Genomic DNA, 19,698 nt, shown 5'->3' with positions numbered 1-19,698 from the left:
GCTTTCTGACATGGACTTGTTTCTTCAGGATTGTCCACAAGTTTTCAATGGGGTTTAAGTCAGGACTTTGGGAAGGCCATTCGAAAACCTTAATTCTAGCCTGATTTAGCCATTCCATTACCACTTTTGATGTGTGTTTAGGGTCATTGTCCTGTTGGAACACCCGACTGCGCCCAAGACCCAATCTTCGGGCTGATGACTTTAGGTTATCTTGAATAATTTGAAGGTAATCCTCCTTCTTCATTATCCCATTTACTCTCTGTAAAGCACCAGTTCCATTGGCAGCAAACAGCCCCACAGCATAATACTACCACCACCGTGCTTGACGGTAGGCATGGTGTACTTGCGGTTAAAGGCCTCACCTTTTCTCCTCCAAACATATTGCTGGGCATTGTGGCCAAACAGCTCAATTTTTGTTTCGTCTGACCAGAAAACTTTCCTCCAGAAGCTCTTATCTTTGTCCATGTGATCAGCAGCAAACTTCAGTCGAGCCTTAAAGTGCAGCTTTTTGAGCAAGGGCTTCCTTGCACGGCAGCCTCTCAGTCCATGGAGATGCAAAACACGCTTGACTGTGGACACTGACACCTGTGTTCCAGCAGCTTCTAATTCTTGGCAGATCTGCTTTTTGGTGATTATCGGTTGAATCTTCACCCTCCTGACCAATTTTCTCTCAGCAGCAGGTGATAGCTTGCATTTTCTTCCTGATCGTGGCAGTGACAAAACAGTGCCATGCACTTTATACTTACAAACAATTGTTTGCAATTTGCCATTGGGACCTGCAGCTGCTTTGAAATGGCTTCAAGTGACTTTCCTGACTTGTTCAAGTCAAGGATTCGCTTTTTCAGATCCATGCTGAGCTCCTTTGACTTTCCCATTGTACCGTTTGTGGGCGTTTGTATCCAATGAGCCCTATTTAAATGGCCTCAGAGAGGTCACCATTTGTAGTCACTCATAATCACTCACAATAAGTTAAGAGGCCATGCTATGAAGCTCATTTCACTGACACAACTTCTTAAGTCCCCAAAATTCCTAATTCGCGTTGCTGTATGTATATTTTTGACCCAGCAGATTTGATCACTTTTTCTGTTAACCCATAATAAAGTCATAAAAGAACCAACCTTCTTGAATGTTTTTGTGACAAAGAAGTATCTGTTCCAATCACTCTATCATAGAAAAATCAGAGTTGTAGAAATAACTGGAAACTCAAGAGAGCATGACATTATGTTCTTCACAAGTGTATGTAAACATTTGACCACAACTGTATACATATACATATATAAATATATATACATATATATACATATATATACATATATATATATATATATATATATATATATATACACATATATACATACATATACAATGGGGCAAATAAGTATTTAGTCAACCACCAAATGCTTTTATATGCAAATGAGTGCCTCGAGATAAGAAAAATATCCAAGTTACGAAAACCTCAAAAAAGTACATGCATTCATAATCCGTTATTTTATCTTGAAATCGTGTCGCGGATGCATTGATTCTCGCTTTAGAAGCTCACTACCATATACTGGGCTCTCATTGGGTGTCTCACAACAACCGTATGTTTTCTTTAACCCCTGCTTAAACCTATTTATGATTGGGGAAGCTGTGGCAGACTGCCTCGACCTGAACCGCAGCCTTCGGTGGGATAAATTGTGCTGGGGGGCAGGCGATGGGCCGTGTTGTCAGTAATAAGGACGTTGACGAGTTAGTTGGTTGATGTGCACCAAAACGGTTGCATGACTAAATGCAACGCTCGGCAATACATGAGGAATTAAACAAGGAAGTGAGACTGGTAATGCGGTCTGTGAACACCAGGAAGGCTGCTGGCCCTGACGGAGTACCTGGGAAGGTGCTCAAAGCCTGTGCTGACCAGCTGGCTGGAGTTTTCACAAAAATTTTCAATTGTTCCCTGCAACAATCCATCATTCCATCCTGCCAGAAATCTGCCACCATTATCCCTGTCCCCAAAAAGCCAACCATTGACAGCATGAATGATTATAGGCCTGTTGCACTCACGCCTGTGATCATGAAGTGCTTTGAAAAGTTGGTAGCCCGCCATATCAGGAATACAATCCCTCCCTCAGTTGACCCTCACCAGTTTGCTTATAGAGCAAACAGGTCCACTGAGGATGCTATCGCCATTGCTCTACACACAGCACTGAGCCACCTGGAACACCATGGGAATTACGTGAGGATGCTTTTCATTGACTATAGCCCAGCCTTCAACACTATAAAACCGGACATTCTGACTGACAAAATCTCCCACCTTGGACTATCCTCTTCCATCTGCTGCTGGATAAAGAACTTCTTAATCAACCGACCACAAACTGTTAGACTTGGTCCCCCCCTCTCTTCCTCCATTACTCTGAGCACTGGCTCCCCTCAAGGCTGTGTAGTAATTCCTCTTCTCTACTCCCTGTACACATACGACTGTACACCAACCCACCAGTCTAACTCCATCATCAAATTTGCCGAGGACACCACTGTGGTCAGACTCATCTCAGGAGGGGATGAGTTGGCCTACAGAGATGAGGTCAACTGATAGGTTCATTATTAGATATACTTTAATATAATATAAAACAATACAAGGAAGGCATCGGGCACATCTCCAGCGTTATCTTGCAAGTGAGAATCCATTCTGGCTCGTTCTCGCCACGGATCATTCTAAAGGACCTAATTCTCTCCTGCCCATTTAAGACATCAAATCAAAACAATTACAAGGTTATCTATTCAATCCAATTGCATAAACTAACCGAATAACACAATTAAGGTCAAAAAACACTGCAACAACAATTGCATATCAGGTCGGAAACCAAAAACAACTGCGTAAGAATTTGCACAAGTTAGCAAAACAATTTCCATAAAAGGTGAAACGAGCAACACTTTTTTAAAATAATATGCGAGTATTTTCGGAAAGTGATTCGATTATCGCCATCTGCTCCGGAATCCAAGTCAAAGCAATTTAAGAGTCCTTCACAGATCTTCATTGCGAACTCAGATCAACAGTCCTCGGCCCGGGACTGGGTGATCTGTCGGGTCAATAGTCCTCGGAATAGGGCAAAACAATTAAATGTCCTCAGGGCCAGCTGCAGGGGGAAGTATCCTTGGTAACCGTTATACTGAGCTTTCGTCTGCTTATAATGATTAATGTTTCACATATACATATAATGATTAATATTCCACACATACGTAAATGATTAATGCACACATATATAATAATTTCCCAGAATAACCCCAACATCAACAAACTGTCTTCGTGGTGCTCGGTGAACAATCTCACACTAAACACCACGAAAACTAAAGAAACAATCCTGGACTTTCGCAAACACCGCACAGATCTGGCCCCACTCCTCATAAATGGAGTATGTGTACACAGGGTCCAGTCCTTTAAATTCCTGAGGGTCCACGTCACGGATAAGCTCTCTTGCTCTACAAACACCACGGCAGTAGTGAAGAAGGCCCAGAAACGACTCCATTTCCTCAGGGTACTCAGGAGGAACAACTTGGACACCAAGCTTCTGATAACCTTCTATAGAACCACTGTAGAGAGCATCCTGGCGTACTGCATCACAGTGTGGTACGCTGGAAGCACGGCGGCAGACAAAAAGGCCATGCAGAAAGTGATTAACACTGCCCAGAGGATTGTCGGCTGCTCTCTGCCCTCATTGGAAGACATTGCCAGCCCTCGTTACCTCAGCAGAGCCAGGAACATCATCGGGGACCCCTACCACACTGGTCACAATCTGTTCCAGCTGCTGCCCTCTGGCAGACGCTATAGGTCCCACAAAGTACGGACAAATAGGCTTAAGGACAGTTTTTCCCCACATCCATCAGGACTCTAAACTTGCGGTAACACAACACACAATGCCTTCTGTGTAATAACTTAGGGGTGAGGTAATATGAAAAGATGTTTGGGCGGTGATCTGCCTTCTACTGGCTGACTGAAGGTAAGTGAAAGACAGGGAGAGGTAAGTGATCCGCTCGGGGGGTGATGCGATGTATCCATAACGTCAGAATGGCAAATAACGAGTCTGAAATTATCACTTATTTCGGTCTTTTGCCGAGAAAACGCACTTTATGGATAAGCACTACCAATTTCGTCTTACGCAGTTTCTGAGTGTGATGACAATTAGGCTTTTGTTGTTGATGATGACGACAGGGCCTATGTCCGATTATTATTAATTCAACGAGAAGGCAGCCGAGGAGGAGGCAGCCACCATCCCAACAGCACAGATCAGAAAAGAAAAAAAAACGGGGGAGAAACGAACTTTCCGACTTTGTGGAAAAAACATCCTGAAAAAGTGTTCATGAGTCTTGCCCGCTTTGACGACGTTTGTCTTGTGCATTTTAGAAACATTATTAAAAGTCCTCGAAGGCAATCATTTCCGTAGTTTTTTTTCCAAAATGTTCGTCATCCATCACTGCAGAAGCAGGTAAGAGATAAAATGGGTGTAAAATTACATTTTACAGAAATCATAAAACTTCAATGCTTGTTGTTGATTTATGTTATTGTTTGAATTCTTAATGCTGTATTTATTAAATGTGTGCTCATGTTTGTGTGCTAACTCTATGTTGCATCCCGGTAGCTTTCTCTTGTTTCCATGCGTTTTAACACTAGTTTTTTATATATACCATATTTTCACGACTATAATGCGCACTAAAAAGTCTTAAATTTTCTCCAAAATAGACAGGGCGCCTTATAATGCAGAGCGCCATGTGTAAGCTCTAAAGCCTGACAGAGCACTTCTTGTCGACACGCTTCTTATATAAAGAGAAAGCGGACGTGGGTGGGGTCAGACGCTAAAGGCACGCTCCTACAAGGTACCCGTATATAGTGTGGGCATGTGTTAATTACAAAACAATTTTCGTTTGGTTTCTAAGGCCCCCCAAAAATGAATATAATACAAATGGACACGCTTACGAAGCCCAGTTCAAACTTCAAGCCATCAATTATGCAGGGGAACATGGGAATAGAGCAGCCGCGAGGGAGTTTTAGATCAACGAATCAATGGTTAGCAAATGGAGGAAGCAGGAGAAGGACCTTTGCCAAGTCAAGAGGAAGAAGCTGAGTTGATTTGCACGTGCCCATCTCGCAGCAGCGGTGAAAAACCAAGTCACGAAAATGAACTCTGAGTTTGCCGTCATTCCCGGAGGCTTAACTAAAGAACTCCAGCTGCTGGACATCGGCATCAACCGGGCGTTCAAAGCAAAGTTGCGAGCCGCATGGGAACAATGGATGATAGGTGGCGAACACAGCTTTACAAAGGGTGGCAGGCAGCGGCAGGCTAGTTACGCCACTATTTGCGAATTGATTGTGGCCGCTTGGACTAACGTGTCTGCTTGCACTGTTGTTCGAGCATTTGCCAAAGCCGACACAGCTTTATGAAGAGTAGGAGGCAGGGCCGGGCTAGTTATGCCACTATTTCCGAATGGATTGTGGCCGCTTGGACTAACGTGTCTGCTTGCACCGGCATCATTTCTGTGTAGCCACATGGCAATGTGAGTGACTCCGACAACGAAGAGAGGGAAGCCGGCGTTTTTGATGAATCATTTGGACAATTGTTCAATTCGGACACAGAAAATGAGGACTTTGATGGATTTGTGGGTGATGATTGATCAAAAAACGTGAGTACATTGTAAAATGGCTAAATAAAGTACAACCGTACTCAGTTTTGCTTCTGTTGCCTTTTTAAAAACGTGTTTTTAGTGTGTCCGTATGTTTAAGCTGGTGTATGTTTTGCCATGCCTGGCTGTGCCTTTAAATGTGGTGCGTCTTGTGTGTGTCAAATACAGAAATAGCACTCGTTACTGACACTGCACCTTTAAATGCGGTGCGTCATGTAGTTGTGAAAATACGGTACTTGTTACTCATTTTGTGACATTAATAAATAGTTTTATGTTAATTGTATCTCCTTTTTGTGTGTTTCTCACATATTTCTTACACAATTGGGACATGTTCACCAATTTAAAGGGTTTATCTGGTAGATGTGTGAAGACCGTGAAACGAATTAGAGAATTTACATATAAAATACCCCTCTACTTACGAAATTTTCAAGTTACTAAAAATGTTCTGGAACCAATTAATTTTGTATGGAGAGGTATTACTGTTTATACTTTGAAAGAATGGACCTTTTTGTCATTCTCTTCTAGAGCTGGCCGATACAACAATAACGATAATTATAGTGAAATAATTTTTGTCAACAATAATGATAAAAACTTTCGATAAAAATTCGATAATTTTAAACAGCAATTACACCATTTGGCCACCTCATAGAACGGGGACGCTGTTGTGACCTGAATGCTAGTTCTAGGCAACGTTCAGGAGAAGATGAGGATGATAAGGAAATGTGTTTTTAGCTCGGTTAGCATCAAAGGCTAACACGGAGCATGAACGCAAAAGGACAATAATACGGCCAAAATTAGCGATTATGAGATGCAGTACAACACAGAGCTGATCTTCTAAAAGATCCAAATGAATTCTCCCTGGTGTTTTCTTTCTTCTTTTTAATCCCTTGTTAATACCTGTGCACAAAGAGCACTAAATGTTGCAAAAATCTAAAACTTATTACGTTTGGTTAAAATGGGTTAAGTTCATCCAACTTTTGAATATTTTTGGGGGGGAAATGACCATATGTAACGTAAATTTACAGTTTCTTTTTGTGAGACTGGAAATAGTCTGCTTGCCAATGGTGATTATCGATATCGTGATAACAATTTTGTCATATCGCCAACTCTATTCTCTTCCTGTTTGACACGCACTAAACTGCAGGACTTAATCCGACTTGATAACCATGGAGCAGAAAATAGCCCTGGTTTGTATTTTGTGGGAGAGGATGGATTGATGAGGACCAAGTCATATTGATTAAAATGGCAGCCTATATGCTATGTTGGTTGGAGAGGAGCAGTGCTCGCTGCTGGATTTTGAGTATGTGGAATTTGAGGGTTACACATAAAGTTGCTGTTTTTTAGGTTTTGTTTTGTTACCAACTTCGGTCTTCACATACTAATGCATTTGGATTTCACATGTCACAGACCATAGCCTATCAAATCGGTTTATCTTTACACCTCTAATTGCCATATATAATTCTTTATTTACTAAGGGACCAGCGATCATGATGTCATACCTGCTCATCTCAGGGTTGCTGCTGACCAGATTGAGGAGACCTATAGGAAAAATGACTGTAATGGAACAGCGCTATGAGGGAGAGTATCGCTATGTAAACTCTCGCCTCATCACGAACAGGTAAACACACCAACAGTGAGTATTTGGGTACGGTTAGTCTGCTTCAATGTACACAAGCACACTTCGGTGAGAATGTCTCTATTTAATTCTAAATATTTTTATGATTATTATTACCGTAATTACTCGAATATAACACGCAGATTTTTGCTATATAATTAATTCCAATAGTTGGGGGTGCGTGTTATAATCAATAACTAAAATAAATTACAAATTTTCGATCGAAAAAAGCATTGTCAAAGTCACTTTGACGCACGGATTTTACGTCATCTCGTAGAGCCGACGCACGGATTTTACGTCATCTCGTAAAGCCAATCGGATGATGTGTTGTGGGAGGAAGAGGAAGTGGATGAAGGAAGCGTGACGTTGATAGGATTCTCAACGAAGAGATGTATGAGAGGTGTCAGGAGTGGCCCTTTTGGCCCTCCTGGTTGCCGTTGACGCATACCGGCTGTAGCCAATCCATTGATTGCTTTCGTTTCCTGTATTTAAGTAGCGACGCGTCATCACACGTCGCCGGATCGTTCACTATCGTTGACTATCATTGACTGTTGTTAGCGGTTGCTAGCGGTCGCTAGCTGTCGTTATTCTGTTGCCTCTGTCCGTATGCGCGCCGCATGCGGCCACGTTTGTTTCCACGCCTTGGTTGATTCATTAAAGGACTCCGTATCACGCTGAATGCCTCGTCCTCTCCTGCTTCCTGCATTTGGGTCTACCTACATCCACGGTCGCGTCGCACAACGCGGCGCGACCGTAACAGATCGCGCTGCGACGACCCAGCGACGCGGCGCGATCATAACAAGAGGACAGACAAAGAGAGAGAGGAACTCTTCATTTGAAGGATTCTAATGAATAAATTTGTTTGAACAAAACAATCGTGAAACGAAGAAAAAAAGGTAAGATTTCTGATTTTCGTCAGCGGGAAATTTTAGGTGCGCACTATATTCGATTACTGCGTTTTTCCAGATATTTTTGGCCCAAAATTACCTGCGTGTTATTTTCGAGTGCGCGTTATATTCGAGTAATTACGGTATATATCTAAATTTTATTTCTTAGAGCCATGAGCACACTTTGGTGCATAGGGATCTATTGTGTTTATAAGGATTATTATTAGGGCTCGATCACACTTCAATGCACAGGACTCGCTTGTAATTCTAGGGATTATTATTTTTAGGGCCCGAGTACACTTCAGCACTAAGGGTTCTATTGGAATTTGAGGGATTATTCGGGCACGAGCATACCTCTCTGCGAAAGGCTCTAAGGGAATTCTAAGATTTTTTTTTTTCATAGCAATAAAAAATCTAATGTTTGGAGGCCTTAACACAGGGGTGGCCAACTCCGGTCCTGGAGCGCCCCTATCTGGTCTGTTTTCCATATCTCCCTCCATCTGAGTCAAATAATCTGGATCGGTATCAAGCTTCTGGACAGTTTGCTGATGACTTGATTGTATGATTTAGGTGTGGTAGAGGAGGGAGATATGGAAAACAGACTGGTTCGGGCTCTCGAGGACCGGAGTAGGCCACGCCTGCCTTAACATATTAAAATTTTGACCAAATTTACTGCTTGTATAGATTGTGTGAAATGTTAATATTTTACCGTTTTCAGAAATATTGTTCAAAAATGGCCTCAACAGCCCAATCCTGAAAATGAAAAAAAAAAAGAGTCCACTCACCCTATTTTAACCTACCGCTCTAAAAATTGGTAGGTCGATAATTTGCGCCAAACTGCACATAATTCTCTTAGACCCAAATCTTAAACCGAACAGGAAGTCTGTCATGTTTGCTCAATGATGGAAAATTATGCGATTATGCGTCTGATTTTGTCCCTTTACAGGGTCTGCATATGAATGAACTTATTAGCAAATTATCTTAATGTCACAGTGTTCGTTGATAGCGCCGGGACACCTCATCTACACAGATACTCTGGTCAGAGAGTGAGACGAAGGCACATAGATGATTCATCAGCTCCCTTTTCAGTAATACCTTGACATACGAGTGCCCTGACATACGAGCAACTTGAGATATAAGTAAAATTTCTAGCAAATATTTATCTTGAGATACGAGACAAATTTTGACATACGATCATACAGCGGACGCGAGAGGCTGGTCATGAGAACAGCATGGGCACTGTCTTCTCTCCGCAACTCAGTCGTGTAAATGTCTCTACGAGCACTAGGTAGAGCATTGCATTTTTTTCAGTGTTTTTTTTCTCCCCGTTAGTCAGTGCAGAATAAAGGGAACAACAATTGTGTACAGGTGGCGGAGCTTGCTCACCAATACCGGTAGTGCCGGAGGAACCTCGCCCAGATGGTCTACAACCACTTGGCAGTGGGGCCAGCCTCTCTTGGTGAGGGTGTCTGCAGCATAGGACGCTTGCGGTGGGGAGGCAGCCTGCCGCCCCATTAACAACATACTTGGCGTCACGGGATCCGGATCTGTGACATCTGATGACACATATCCCAGCCAGTCAGCAAGACTTCGTCAATGAGTGCTTGCGTGCCGATGACCACTCGCAGAGCGTGGTTAACTGACCGAATCTCGTGCTCCCAAATGCTGCCAAAATGTGATGCTGGGGGATTAAACTGGATATTAATCTGTTGCTGGGCAAGCCTTTCTTGGAGCTGTGGTTCCATAGCGGCGTAGGCCTCACGCAGTTCCCTCTCTGTGCCTAGAAAGTTTGAAGGGGTTCTCGGCGAGCAAACCTTCGAAGCTCCAAAAGGAAGGAGACTGCATTCAGATTGGCTAGTAGATCCAGGTGAACACAACGGGTTGTCAGGCATTTGAAGATTACTCCCAACGTTTCTCATGGCGCCGGCCAACCTTAACAGTGCATAGGCCAAACCAATCAATGCCAGTGGAGAAGAATGGGGGTTTGAGGATTCACAAGCGTGCAGATGGTTCCCACTCCACTTCCTACACTCAACGCAAGATCTCAGATGATTCTATATGGCCTTCCTCCCTCGCAGGACCAATACTGATGTCTGACCTAAGTGTAGACCCTATCAGGCCCTGGGTGAGGCAAGGGCCTGTCGAAATCCTGGATCAGGAGTCTTGTTACTGTATGGCAAGGATCGAGAACTATGGGATGGATTTCAGTGTCACAAGAATTGTCCGTCTTCCAAAAGCCTCCACCAACGCGGATGAGGCCTGTGGTACGATCCATCTCTGGAGAGAGCATGCTGAGCTTACTGCTAGGTAGCACTGGCTTACCCACCTTAAGAAACTTGATCTCCTCTGCAAAGCAGTCTGCTTGGCTGGCCCTTAGCAGGATGATCTCAGGTTCGAGTTTAGCCGAAGTAGGATCAGCAACTGCTTCCTGAGCTCCTGCCATGTCCTGAATTCTGTGACATCTGGTATCAGGGGTCCCTTGCTTGCCTGCGAGAGGCCACATAATATATTTGTCTTAGCTCAGAGCTATCTTCTGGCTCTGTCAAAGAAGGGGATGATGGCCACTTGTTAGATGATGCACGCAGGAATGGTGGTCCCCCAAGCCACCTACCTGACGTCAGCTCAGCCAAAGTCCTTCCGCGGGTTAGGTCACCGGCGGGATTGTTAAGTGTCAACATACCGCCAGGTGTGCCTGACTGTCAACTCCTGGATCTCAAAGACCCGTGTCCCAACAGGTGTCCCTGACTGTCAACTCCTGGATCTCAAAGACCCGTGTACCAACAAAGACTTTGAACCTGCATGACTCAGATGTCATCCAGGTCAAAACTGTAGCAGAGTCTGTCCATGGGTGTGTCTGGTTCATGTTAAGGGTGAGCTCTTGATGGATGGGTGAAGACAACTGGGCTGCACAGAGCTCAAGGCGTGTCATCGATTGCTGGCGTTTGGAGGCCACTCTGGAAATGGGCATCACGAAAGGGATATGAACTATGTCATCGACCTGCGTAGTGAGGTAAGCAACCGACCCATAAGCTTGTTCTGAAGCATCACAGAATACGTGTAAGGTGTATTCTGTGGCTTCAGTTGTGACTTCTGGTGGTGAATCGGTTCGTGGTAAGGTGATGTTCTCTACGTCAGGAAGTGTTTCCTCCCAGACAGACCAGGCGGCGATAATGTCAGGGAAAGTTTGGTTCATCCCAGACCCTCTTTTTTACCCACAGCTTCTGGACAGGAACCTCGGCCCGTGTCGTGAAGGGGATGATTACTCCAGGGGGATCGCACTGTCGGGCTAGCACCTTGTAGATGTGTCGCACAGTGGGAGTCTTTCTCTTCATTGCTTTGGAACGAAAACCAAGTTGGTCAGTTGGACAATGCCACCTCAGGCCTAAGGCTGGCTCCTGAGGATCAGTCATTAACAGTGTATGACATTCTTCTTTGCGAACGCATTACAGTCAACTTTAGACTAACATTGAAAAACTCAGCTGAAAACGTTCGCGGTACACCATGCAAAACTACAACTCTGGGACCCCAAGCTGTCGGCCTAAGTGCCTAAACAACATAGCAAGAAAAACTTAAGGACCCTAAGCTGCCCACTTAGGTGCCTGAACAAAAATAAACAATATAACCTCCCTTTTAATGTAAACACAACAGTAAACAGGAAGTTAAAACAGAACTCGTCCAAGGGTGTTAGGCCGATCAGCCTCTAAATTGAGGTATGTGTTCATGAGACGAGAGGGATCTAAAGTTATCGAAACTGTGTGATTTCACGTGTGGTCACTTTTAGGGGGGAGTCATAGGTCAAGGTGGTTTATTCATTCATTGTATAAATGTATTCAATGATCAATATAGGTGGACCCGTAAAACACATATCTTGTGCCAAATAAAGACGGGAGTGTAAGGAGGTGTATTGAACCACTGTGTCAAGTACCAAATCTTTATTGGCAGCAAAAAACACACCACTCGTCATCCCACAGGCTCGAGAAAACTGAACATAACAACTAACCATAGAACTCTAACTGTACTCAGCGGGTAAAGAGATCTCAAAAACACAAGTCAGCATTCAGCTGAGATGCATGTATATGAGTTATGTTCCATATAAAAATCTGCAAATGCTGAACTGCAAATAGGCGGGGTCCACCGTAAAACAACTTATCTAGTCTTCACTGTGATGTGTCATTTAAATTCACCCTAAAGCCATGTTCAATTAATGTTTAAGTGCTTTCTAAATCAATAGCAATATTAGGCAAAACTTTTTTCCAGCCCAAAAAATTCTGAGAGCACAATATTTTAAAAACAACAAAATAATAGTTTTCCTTAAAAAATTTCATTATTAGAATTACTGTATATAATTATACACCTTTTTTCTTTTGGCTACAGTGAGGAGATTGCTTTCTACAATGGAAACAAGAGAGAAAAACAGATAATTCACACTACGTTTAAAAAACTGGTAGGTATGATCACCACATTGAGTAAACATTAATTTTCACCTAATTTTCAGTTTCTGTTTAAGCCTTACTATGTCAATAAAAATTCTGGTGACAGCTAATTTAGTTAGACAGACTCGTGTTCGTGACATTACCTCGAATGCACTCCATTGACCAATGGGAGCTTCGCATTGACTCATCACAATTTAAATGGGGCCCACACCAACTCTAGTGCTGCTCTAGTGATAACTTTTCTTTTCATTAGACTCCTCTGCACGTGCTCATTGATTACCAACAGTGTAAAAATGTTATTAAAATAATTTAGACTTTTATTGTACTTTAATGTATTGAAATTACATGGACCCATTTACTTTTACTTTTGAGTTCTGGGTATTTCCACTCGGTGGCAGTGTGGTTGGGGGAGTGAGTGGTTGTCTGTCTCTGTGTGCCCTACGACTGACTGGCGACCAGTCTAGGGTTGTAGTCGTCCTTTCGCCCGAGGACAGCTCGGATTGGCTCCAGCAACCCCTGCATCCCTTTTGAGGATGGGCGGTATAAAAGATGAATCAATGAATGAACGAACAAACGGACTAATTAATTAATTCTGGGTAGGGCTCTCAAAGAATTATGTTTAAAAATATGGATTGGTTTTTTTTTTACTCTTTCGGTCTAAAATATTCCTGTCCCCTGTCCCAAGTGAATACACTGTATTTGTGATATTGCTGTACTCTACCGACAGCAAAAAAATAACTGTACAAAGCCCTGGTGATACATTTCGTTGCCTTAGCAGCGCCATGCGGATCACGGTCCTTAACCTGGACATTTTAAGTCTTTATTTAATGATCTTGTGAGTACATATGATCATTAATCCACACACACTGGAATAACTGTATAACACTTTTTTTAATATGAACTCAATCACAATTTGCCTTACTTATTTCTTGCTTGATAATAGTCCAGCAAGGACAAGTTGTTGTTTTGGCAAGACTGTTCTACAACGCTGTAACAAATGCTCCAATTCCATTGAATTTGGGACATCGTGTTAAACATGTACATCAAAACAGAATACAACATTTTGACAAGAATGGGGGAAGAGCGCTACAAGATGAAGGCCGTGTCGCAGGGCCGACAAGGAAGCTGGACAACCTGGGAGGGAGTTGACAACCGAAACATCAGTTGGTCCGACCTGTGGAAGATCCCGCAGGCAAGGATTAGTGTTAGGGTTATTAGTCTTACATTATTATATTTGCTTGCAATGAAGAAAGCTTTGCTTTACTATTAAACTTAATTTCATATTATTATTATATGGTTGCTTGCAACGAAGTAAATGCTTTGCTCCTGGGAACTTTAGGTAGACTAAACACCGAAGGACCTTGGACTACTTGGAGTGAACTAAACAAAGAGATTCAAAACACCTTGAGCTGCACATGACTTTCAAACCTTCATTTGTTTTGACTATATTGACGTCTCACTTCTGTTTCCCACCCCTCCCTTGAGAGTTGAGACGTCCATTGTAACTAGGGTCCTTGAAATTAAACAAGAAAGGAAGCGTGTGACGCCACAATGAAATGGGGACTAGACCTCACCGGTTCGATTACTCCTTGCAAGAAAAAATCCAGAAGATTGTCTTTTCTCTTTATTTGTGCGTGCATTTGGGAATGCCTATTGGTGAACCTAACAATCAGCTTCCTCGTTCGCGCAACCTACGACACGCTTATCGGTCCTCGTAACCTCCACCAATGGTTCGGGAAGGAGGTATGCTGCGCACTTTGCAACGCTCCTAACGCTCACCTCCAGCACATCTTGTCAGGCTGTAAATCTGCACTTTCTCAGGGGCGCTACAGATGGCGCCATAACCAGGTCCTGAGGAAACTAGCTGAAGTGCTGCAGGGATGCCGACAGAGCAGTAAAAAATCACCACCAGCAGAGATCCACGCCAACTTCGTCACGGAAAGGGTGGAAAAGAGATACACCAGGCCAAGAGAGACACTAAGGCTCTTTTCCCATGGTCAGTAGTGGGACATGAAGGTTGACCTCAACAGGCAGCTCCGATTCCCCACAGAGATCATCACCACATCACTCCGCCCAGACATTGTGGTATGGTCCTCCAAGGCAAGAGCAGTGCACATCATAGAACTAACAGTACCATCAGAGGAGGGGATTGAGGCCGCCTTCGAGCGCAAGGCCAAATACTTGGAGCTGGCAGCTGAGTGCCAGGAAATTGGCTGGAAGTGCACTATCTACCCAGTCGAGGTTGGCTGCCGAGGCTACGTCGGGCTGTCAACAACACGCCTCCTGAGCGTTGTCTGGAGGCAGCCTGAGGAAGGCCATAAAAGAGCTGGCAGAGGAGGCAAAGAAAGGCAGCTTTTGGCTCTGGCTTAGGAGGAAGGACAGGAGCTGGGGAAACAACAAATAACCCCAACAACGGCTGCAGGAGACAACAGCCATCAGCTGCAGGGGGTGACAGGGAGACGTCTCTGTCACTGCTCCGCCACCAGGGGATGTTCCAGGATTAAAGGAGCGAAACATCAATGAACGGTGGTTCCTGGCTGATGACCCTGCAGCTGACCCGTGGGCACTGGAGGAGGTGCGACAGGCAGCAATGCCAAGCAGGGAAAAACACCTACTTGTACATCAACTGCAAATGATGTTGATTGAATTGAATATACAACGTAGACATGACATTCCTTTTTCAAACGGACAAACTTTGTTTTTCACAAAATGGTGCAGTGCTTCTTCCGCCTAACTTTGGTTTGGGCAGCATGGGTTTGATCCCTACCTGGTGGCGGTCTGATTGTTGGCATGGATGGTTGTCTGTTTCATTGTGCTCTGTGATTGGCTGGCAAACAATTTCTGAATGTAAATCCTATCCCAGTTTTTTGCCGTTATTCATTCTATTTTCAAAACATTGCTTTTATTTGTCTGTCTTTGGTGTCTGTCCATTATGCTTGATTGGGCAGCCATTCCATGTTGTTTGTCTGGATTTTACTTAAAGTAACTATGAGCAAAACTTTTGCATCAGTCAGTATTTGTCCATTTTCAGGAAATTCGAGAATCCTCACCTTTGTTTTATGACATTTCTCATTTTGTGGCCATGGTTTAGTTTGAGTCTGATTTATTTAATAAAGGTCAGTAAACATGGTGTACCAGTTCACCAAAGTTAAAACTTCTTTTAAACTTCAGACGAACAAACTGATCGAGTCTAATGCTGGTGTTCGATTTAGGAATTTACATTTTACAAGGCGATTTTTTTTTCTTAGATACCTTCAATACCTTAATTATTTCCCGTAATTTCTTTTCTCTATCTTTCAGTGTTTCCTAAACCCCTTTGTGTCTTTTCTGCTTTTAACTTTTGTTTCACCCAAATAAACAGCCGGGGTTATATGCGATAATAACAGTATATTGGATTTTATTTATATTCCAAACAATGTACAAAAAAGCCTAAATACATTTTAAAATTACCCTTTTTTTTTAAAAAAAAAATGCCTCGTTATCTTCCAGGTTGACCATTTACATAACTTCATCTTCTTCCGTTTTACAATGGGATTTGTGGACAGCATAATCGCCAAATGTAAGTTCACATATTTCTTACTTTGAAGTACTAATAAAGCCGCCTTGTGGTGTAGAGGTTCACTCATCTGACTTCGGTGTGGGCTCGATTCCCGCTGGTGGTGGTGTGATTGTTAGTGCGGATGGGCCTTTTTTCCCTCTCTGTGCCCTATGGCTGACTGGTGACCAGTCTTGGGTGTAGTCTGCCTTTTGCCCGAAGTCAGGTGGGTTAGGCTCCAGCAACCCCCACAACACTTTTGAGGATGCACGGTACGGAAGATCAATGAATAAATGAAGTACTCTTATATGCTCTCAATCAATCTTTTTAGGAACCAAATTAAGTACAGTAGTGACTTCAAGACCACATATGTTTTTGTAGTTATATGCCAACATTTATACCACAATTTATTAGTTTTTCACTTCACAAGCACAGGCCATAAAATTTATGAACAGAGTTAATGAGATCGGGCAGCCTTGGTGGACTCCAACACAGCCTGGATGAAAATCCCACTGCTCCTCCTAAACCCGAGATTCGACTTGCAAATGGACCCTCCTCCACAGTATACAACCAAAGAGACCTTCCCAGGGAATCTAAGGAGTGTGATCCCCTTAAAATTGGAACACTCCATCATTCCCTTTTTTTTTTAAATGTCGCAGAGGCGTGTCATCAAACACAATCCCACAACATCCAGAGCCTTCAGAAATTCCACGTGGATCTCATCCACCTCTTGGGCTTTGCCAAGAGATTTTTTAAACAGCTTCGTAACTTCAACCCTAGTTATAAGAAAATCTGCCTCCAAGTCCCTCTGCTCTGTTTCCTGTAGATATAGATATACATTCATACCTCTACTTACGAATGCCTCTAGGTTTGAAATTTCCAGTTTACGAAAGCTGTTTATATAAAAATGAGCGCCTCGAGATAAGAAAAATATCCAAGTTACGAAACCCCCCAAAAAGTACATGTATTCCTTATCCGTTAATTTTATTTTGAAAATATTGTTGCGGATGCATTGACTCTCACTTTAAAAGCTCCCTACACCATAAACTGGGCTCTCATTGGCTGTCTCACAACAACCCTCCATTTTCTTTGACCCATTGTCTGCTTAAACGGATTTATGCTTGGGGAAGCTGTGGCCGAGTGCCTCGACCTGAAACGCAGCCTGCGGTGGGCGAAATTGCGTCACGGGGGCAGGCGATGAGGCGTGTGGTCAGTAATTGGGGCGTTGACAAGTTAGTTGGTCGATATGCACCAAAACGGTGCATGAGTAAATGCAATGCTCGGCAATACATGAGGAATTCATCGAGAAGGCAGCCGAGGAGGAAGCAGCCACCATTTCACCAATCCGCCTGTCGATCTCCCGTTTCATTCTTCCCTCACTCGTGAACAAGACCTCAAGATACTTAAACTCCTCCACCTGGTGAAGGACTTGATCCCTGACCCGGAGAAGGCATGCCACCCTTTTGCGACTGAGGACCATGGTTTCAGATATGGAGGTGCTGATTCTCAGCCCGACCGCTTCACACTTGGTTCCGAATTGTTCCAGCGAGAGTTGGAGATCATGGCTTGATGAAGGCATCCGAACCCCATCATCTGTAAAAAGTAGGATGCAATAACAAGACCACCAAACCAGACCCCCTCAACACCTCAGCTGCGCCTGGCTATTCTGTCCATAAATGTGATGAACAGAATCAGTGACAAAGGGCAGTCCTGGAGGAGTCCAACCCCCACTGGAAATGGATCTGACTTACCGCCGGCTACGCGAACCGGACTCTGACAACGGACACTGGTCATAAAGGGACCAGACCCCGCATAACATACTCCCCCGGGGACACGGTCGGACAACTTCTCCAAGTCTACAAAGCAAATGTAGACTGGTTGGGCGAAAGCTAAGTGCACATATGAACACCTCTATGCTTGAACATGGTATTAATTATTGTCAATCCACGACGACCGCAGAAATCCAACAATAGAAACCCACTCGGGCTCCAATCAGGGGAGCCGTTCTTCCCATTCACTCCCATCCAGGTCTCACTGTCATTGCCCACGTGAACATTGAAGTCCCCGAGCAGAACGAGGGTGTTCCCTGGAGCCCCTTCCAAAGACTCCAAAAAGGGTGGGTACTCTGAACTGCTGTTTTCTGCATATGCACAAACAGCAGTCAGGTCCCGTGCGCCCACCCAAAGACGGAGGGATGCTACCCTCTCGTCCATTGCCGGGGGGGCAACCAAGCATGCCCACATCTGCTCGGTGCCTTTCACCATGAGCAACTCCAGAGTGGAGGAGTGTCCAACCCTCCTTGAGATGAGTAGTATCGTAACCCAATTTGTGTGTAGAGGTGAGCCCGACTACGTCGAGTTGGAATTTCTCAACTTCACGCAGTAGCTCAGGCTCTTTCCAAACCAGAGACGTGACATTCCACGTCCCAAGAGCCAGTTTCTGCATCCGGGGATCGGACCGCCAAGGATCCCTCCTTTGGCTGCCACCCAACTGTCGACGCATCTGAGGTCTTTGGCCCCTCCCATAGGTGGTGAGCCCATGTGAGGGGGAACACACGCTCCCGGGCATTTATTTCGCCAGGTGATATCTATTTTCACTGTAGGTCGCTCGGGGCTTGCATTTCTGAAAAAAATCCACCTTCACCGAGGCTCCCGGACGGGAAGTCCGCTCAGAAAGCTCTATTTTCGGATAAAGTGACGGCCATTGTATGCTGCCCGCAATTTTTCTTTTTCGGTGCTGAGTTCAGTGACGGTCCTCCGTCGTCCGCCATTTTGTTGGAGGCAAGCGAGTTTCAGAGTGAATTTTGACATTTTTTTGAGGTTTTCTTATATATTAAATATTTTAAAAAATGAGATGCACTGAAACCGTGAATGTTGAAGCCGCAAAGTAGTGAAGGATGACAAGTACTCGCCTGACTTTGGTGCAGGCTAAAGCCCTTCTGGTGGCGGTATGATTGTGAGTGCGAATGGTCGCGTGTCTCTGTGTGCACCACGGCTGACTGGCGACCATTCAACGTTGCAGTCTGCCTCACGCCCAAATTTAGTTGGGATATGCTCTGGCAACCCCTGCAACCCTTACGAGGATGCTCACTACGGAAGATGAATGAAGATGAACATAGGAGTTCGCCCAACTTGTTGACTACCTTGAGAAAACTCAACAAGCCCTTGGAGAACATGCAAACAGCAAGGTCCAAACCTGGGATTGAACCATCAATTGAACTCATTACTCTGAGGCCGACACGCTAACCACTTCAAATCAAATCAAAAGCATTTATTGTCATCATACACAGCTGCGTATAACGAAATTGGTGGTGCTACTCCACAAAGTGCGTTTTCCCAGTAAAAAAACATAAATAGTAATATAGCTAGGTAAATTCTAACATATTGAAAAATCTAAGATATTGCACATTGTTATTGCACACCCCGAAGTTATTGCACAGAAGGTATTGTGTCTTGTGCTAACGCAAGTTCAGTGTCCTGATGGCTGTGGGGAAAAAACTGTTCCGAAGTCTATTTGTCCGTGCTTTGTAAGACCTGTAGCGTCTGCCAGAGGGCAGCAGCTGGAACAGGTTATGACCAG

General features: G+C 44.0%; 1 protein-coding gene across 5 annotated transcripts in view; it reads left to right on the top strand.

The window, feature by feature from the left end:
• Nucleotides 1-19,698, top strand: part of abcd3a (ATP-binding cassette, sub-family D (ALD), member 3a) — a 142,735-nt gene that overhangs the window by 50,780 nt on the left and 72,257 nt on the right. For all 5 annotated transcript variants that reach the window (XR_013305710.1, XM_077623774.1, XM_077623775.1 and 2 more), the window contains 3 exons: nucleotides 7,125-7,267; nucleotides 12,526-12,595; nucleotides 16,074-16,143. Coding sequence is in view for 4 of the 5 variants with exons in the window: in XM_077623774.1 (XP_077479900.1) it covers nucleotides 7,125-7,267; nucleotides 12,526-12,595; nucleotides 16,074-16,143 (283 nt within the window). In the remaining variant the exon portion in view is untranslated. The remainder of the gene's footprint in view (nucleotides 1-7,124; nucleotides 7,268-12,525; nucleotides 12,596-16,073; nucleotides 16,144-19,698) is intronic.

Source organism: Stigmatopora argus, chromosome 17, assembly GCF_051989625.1.
Source record: "Stigmatopora argus isolate UIUO_Sarg chromosome 17, RoL_Sarg_1.0, whole genome shotgun sequence".
NCBI classification, from domain to species: Eukaryota; Metazoa; Chordata; class Actinopteri; order Syngnathiformes; family Syngnathidae; genus Stigmatopora; species Stigmatopora argus.
Note: the sequence above shows the minus strand (reverse complement) of the source record. Positions and strands in the feature narration are given on the sequence as shown.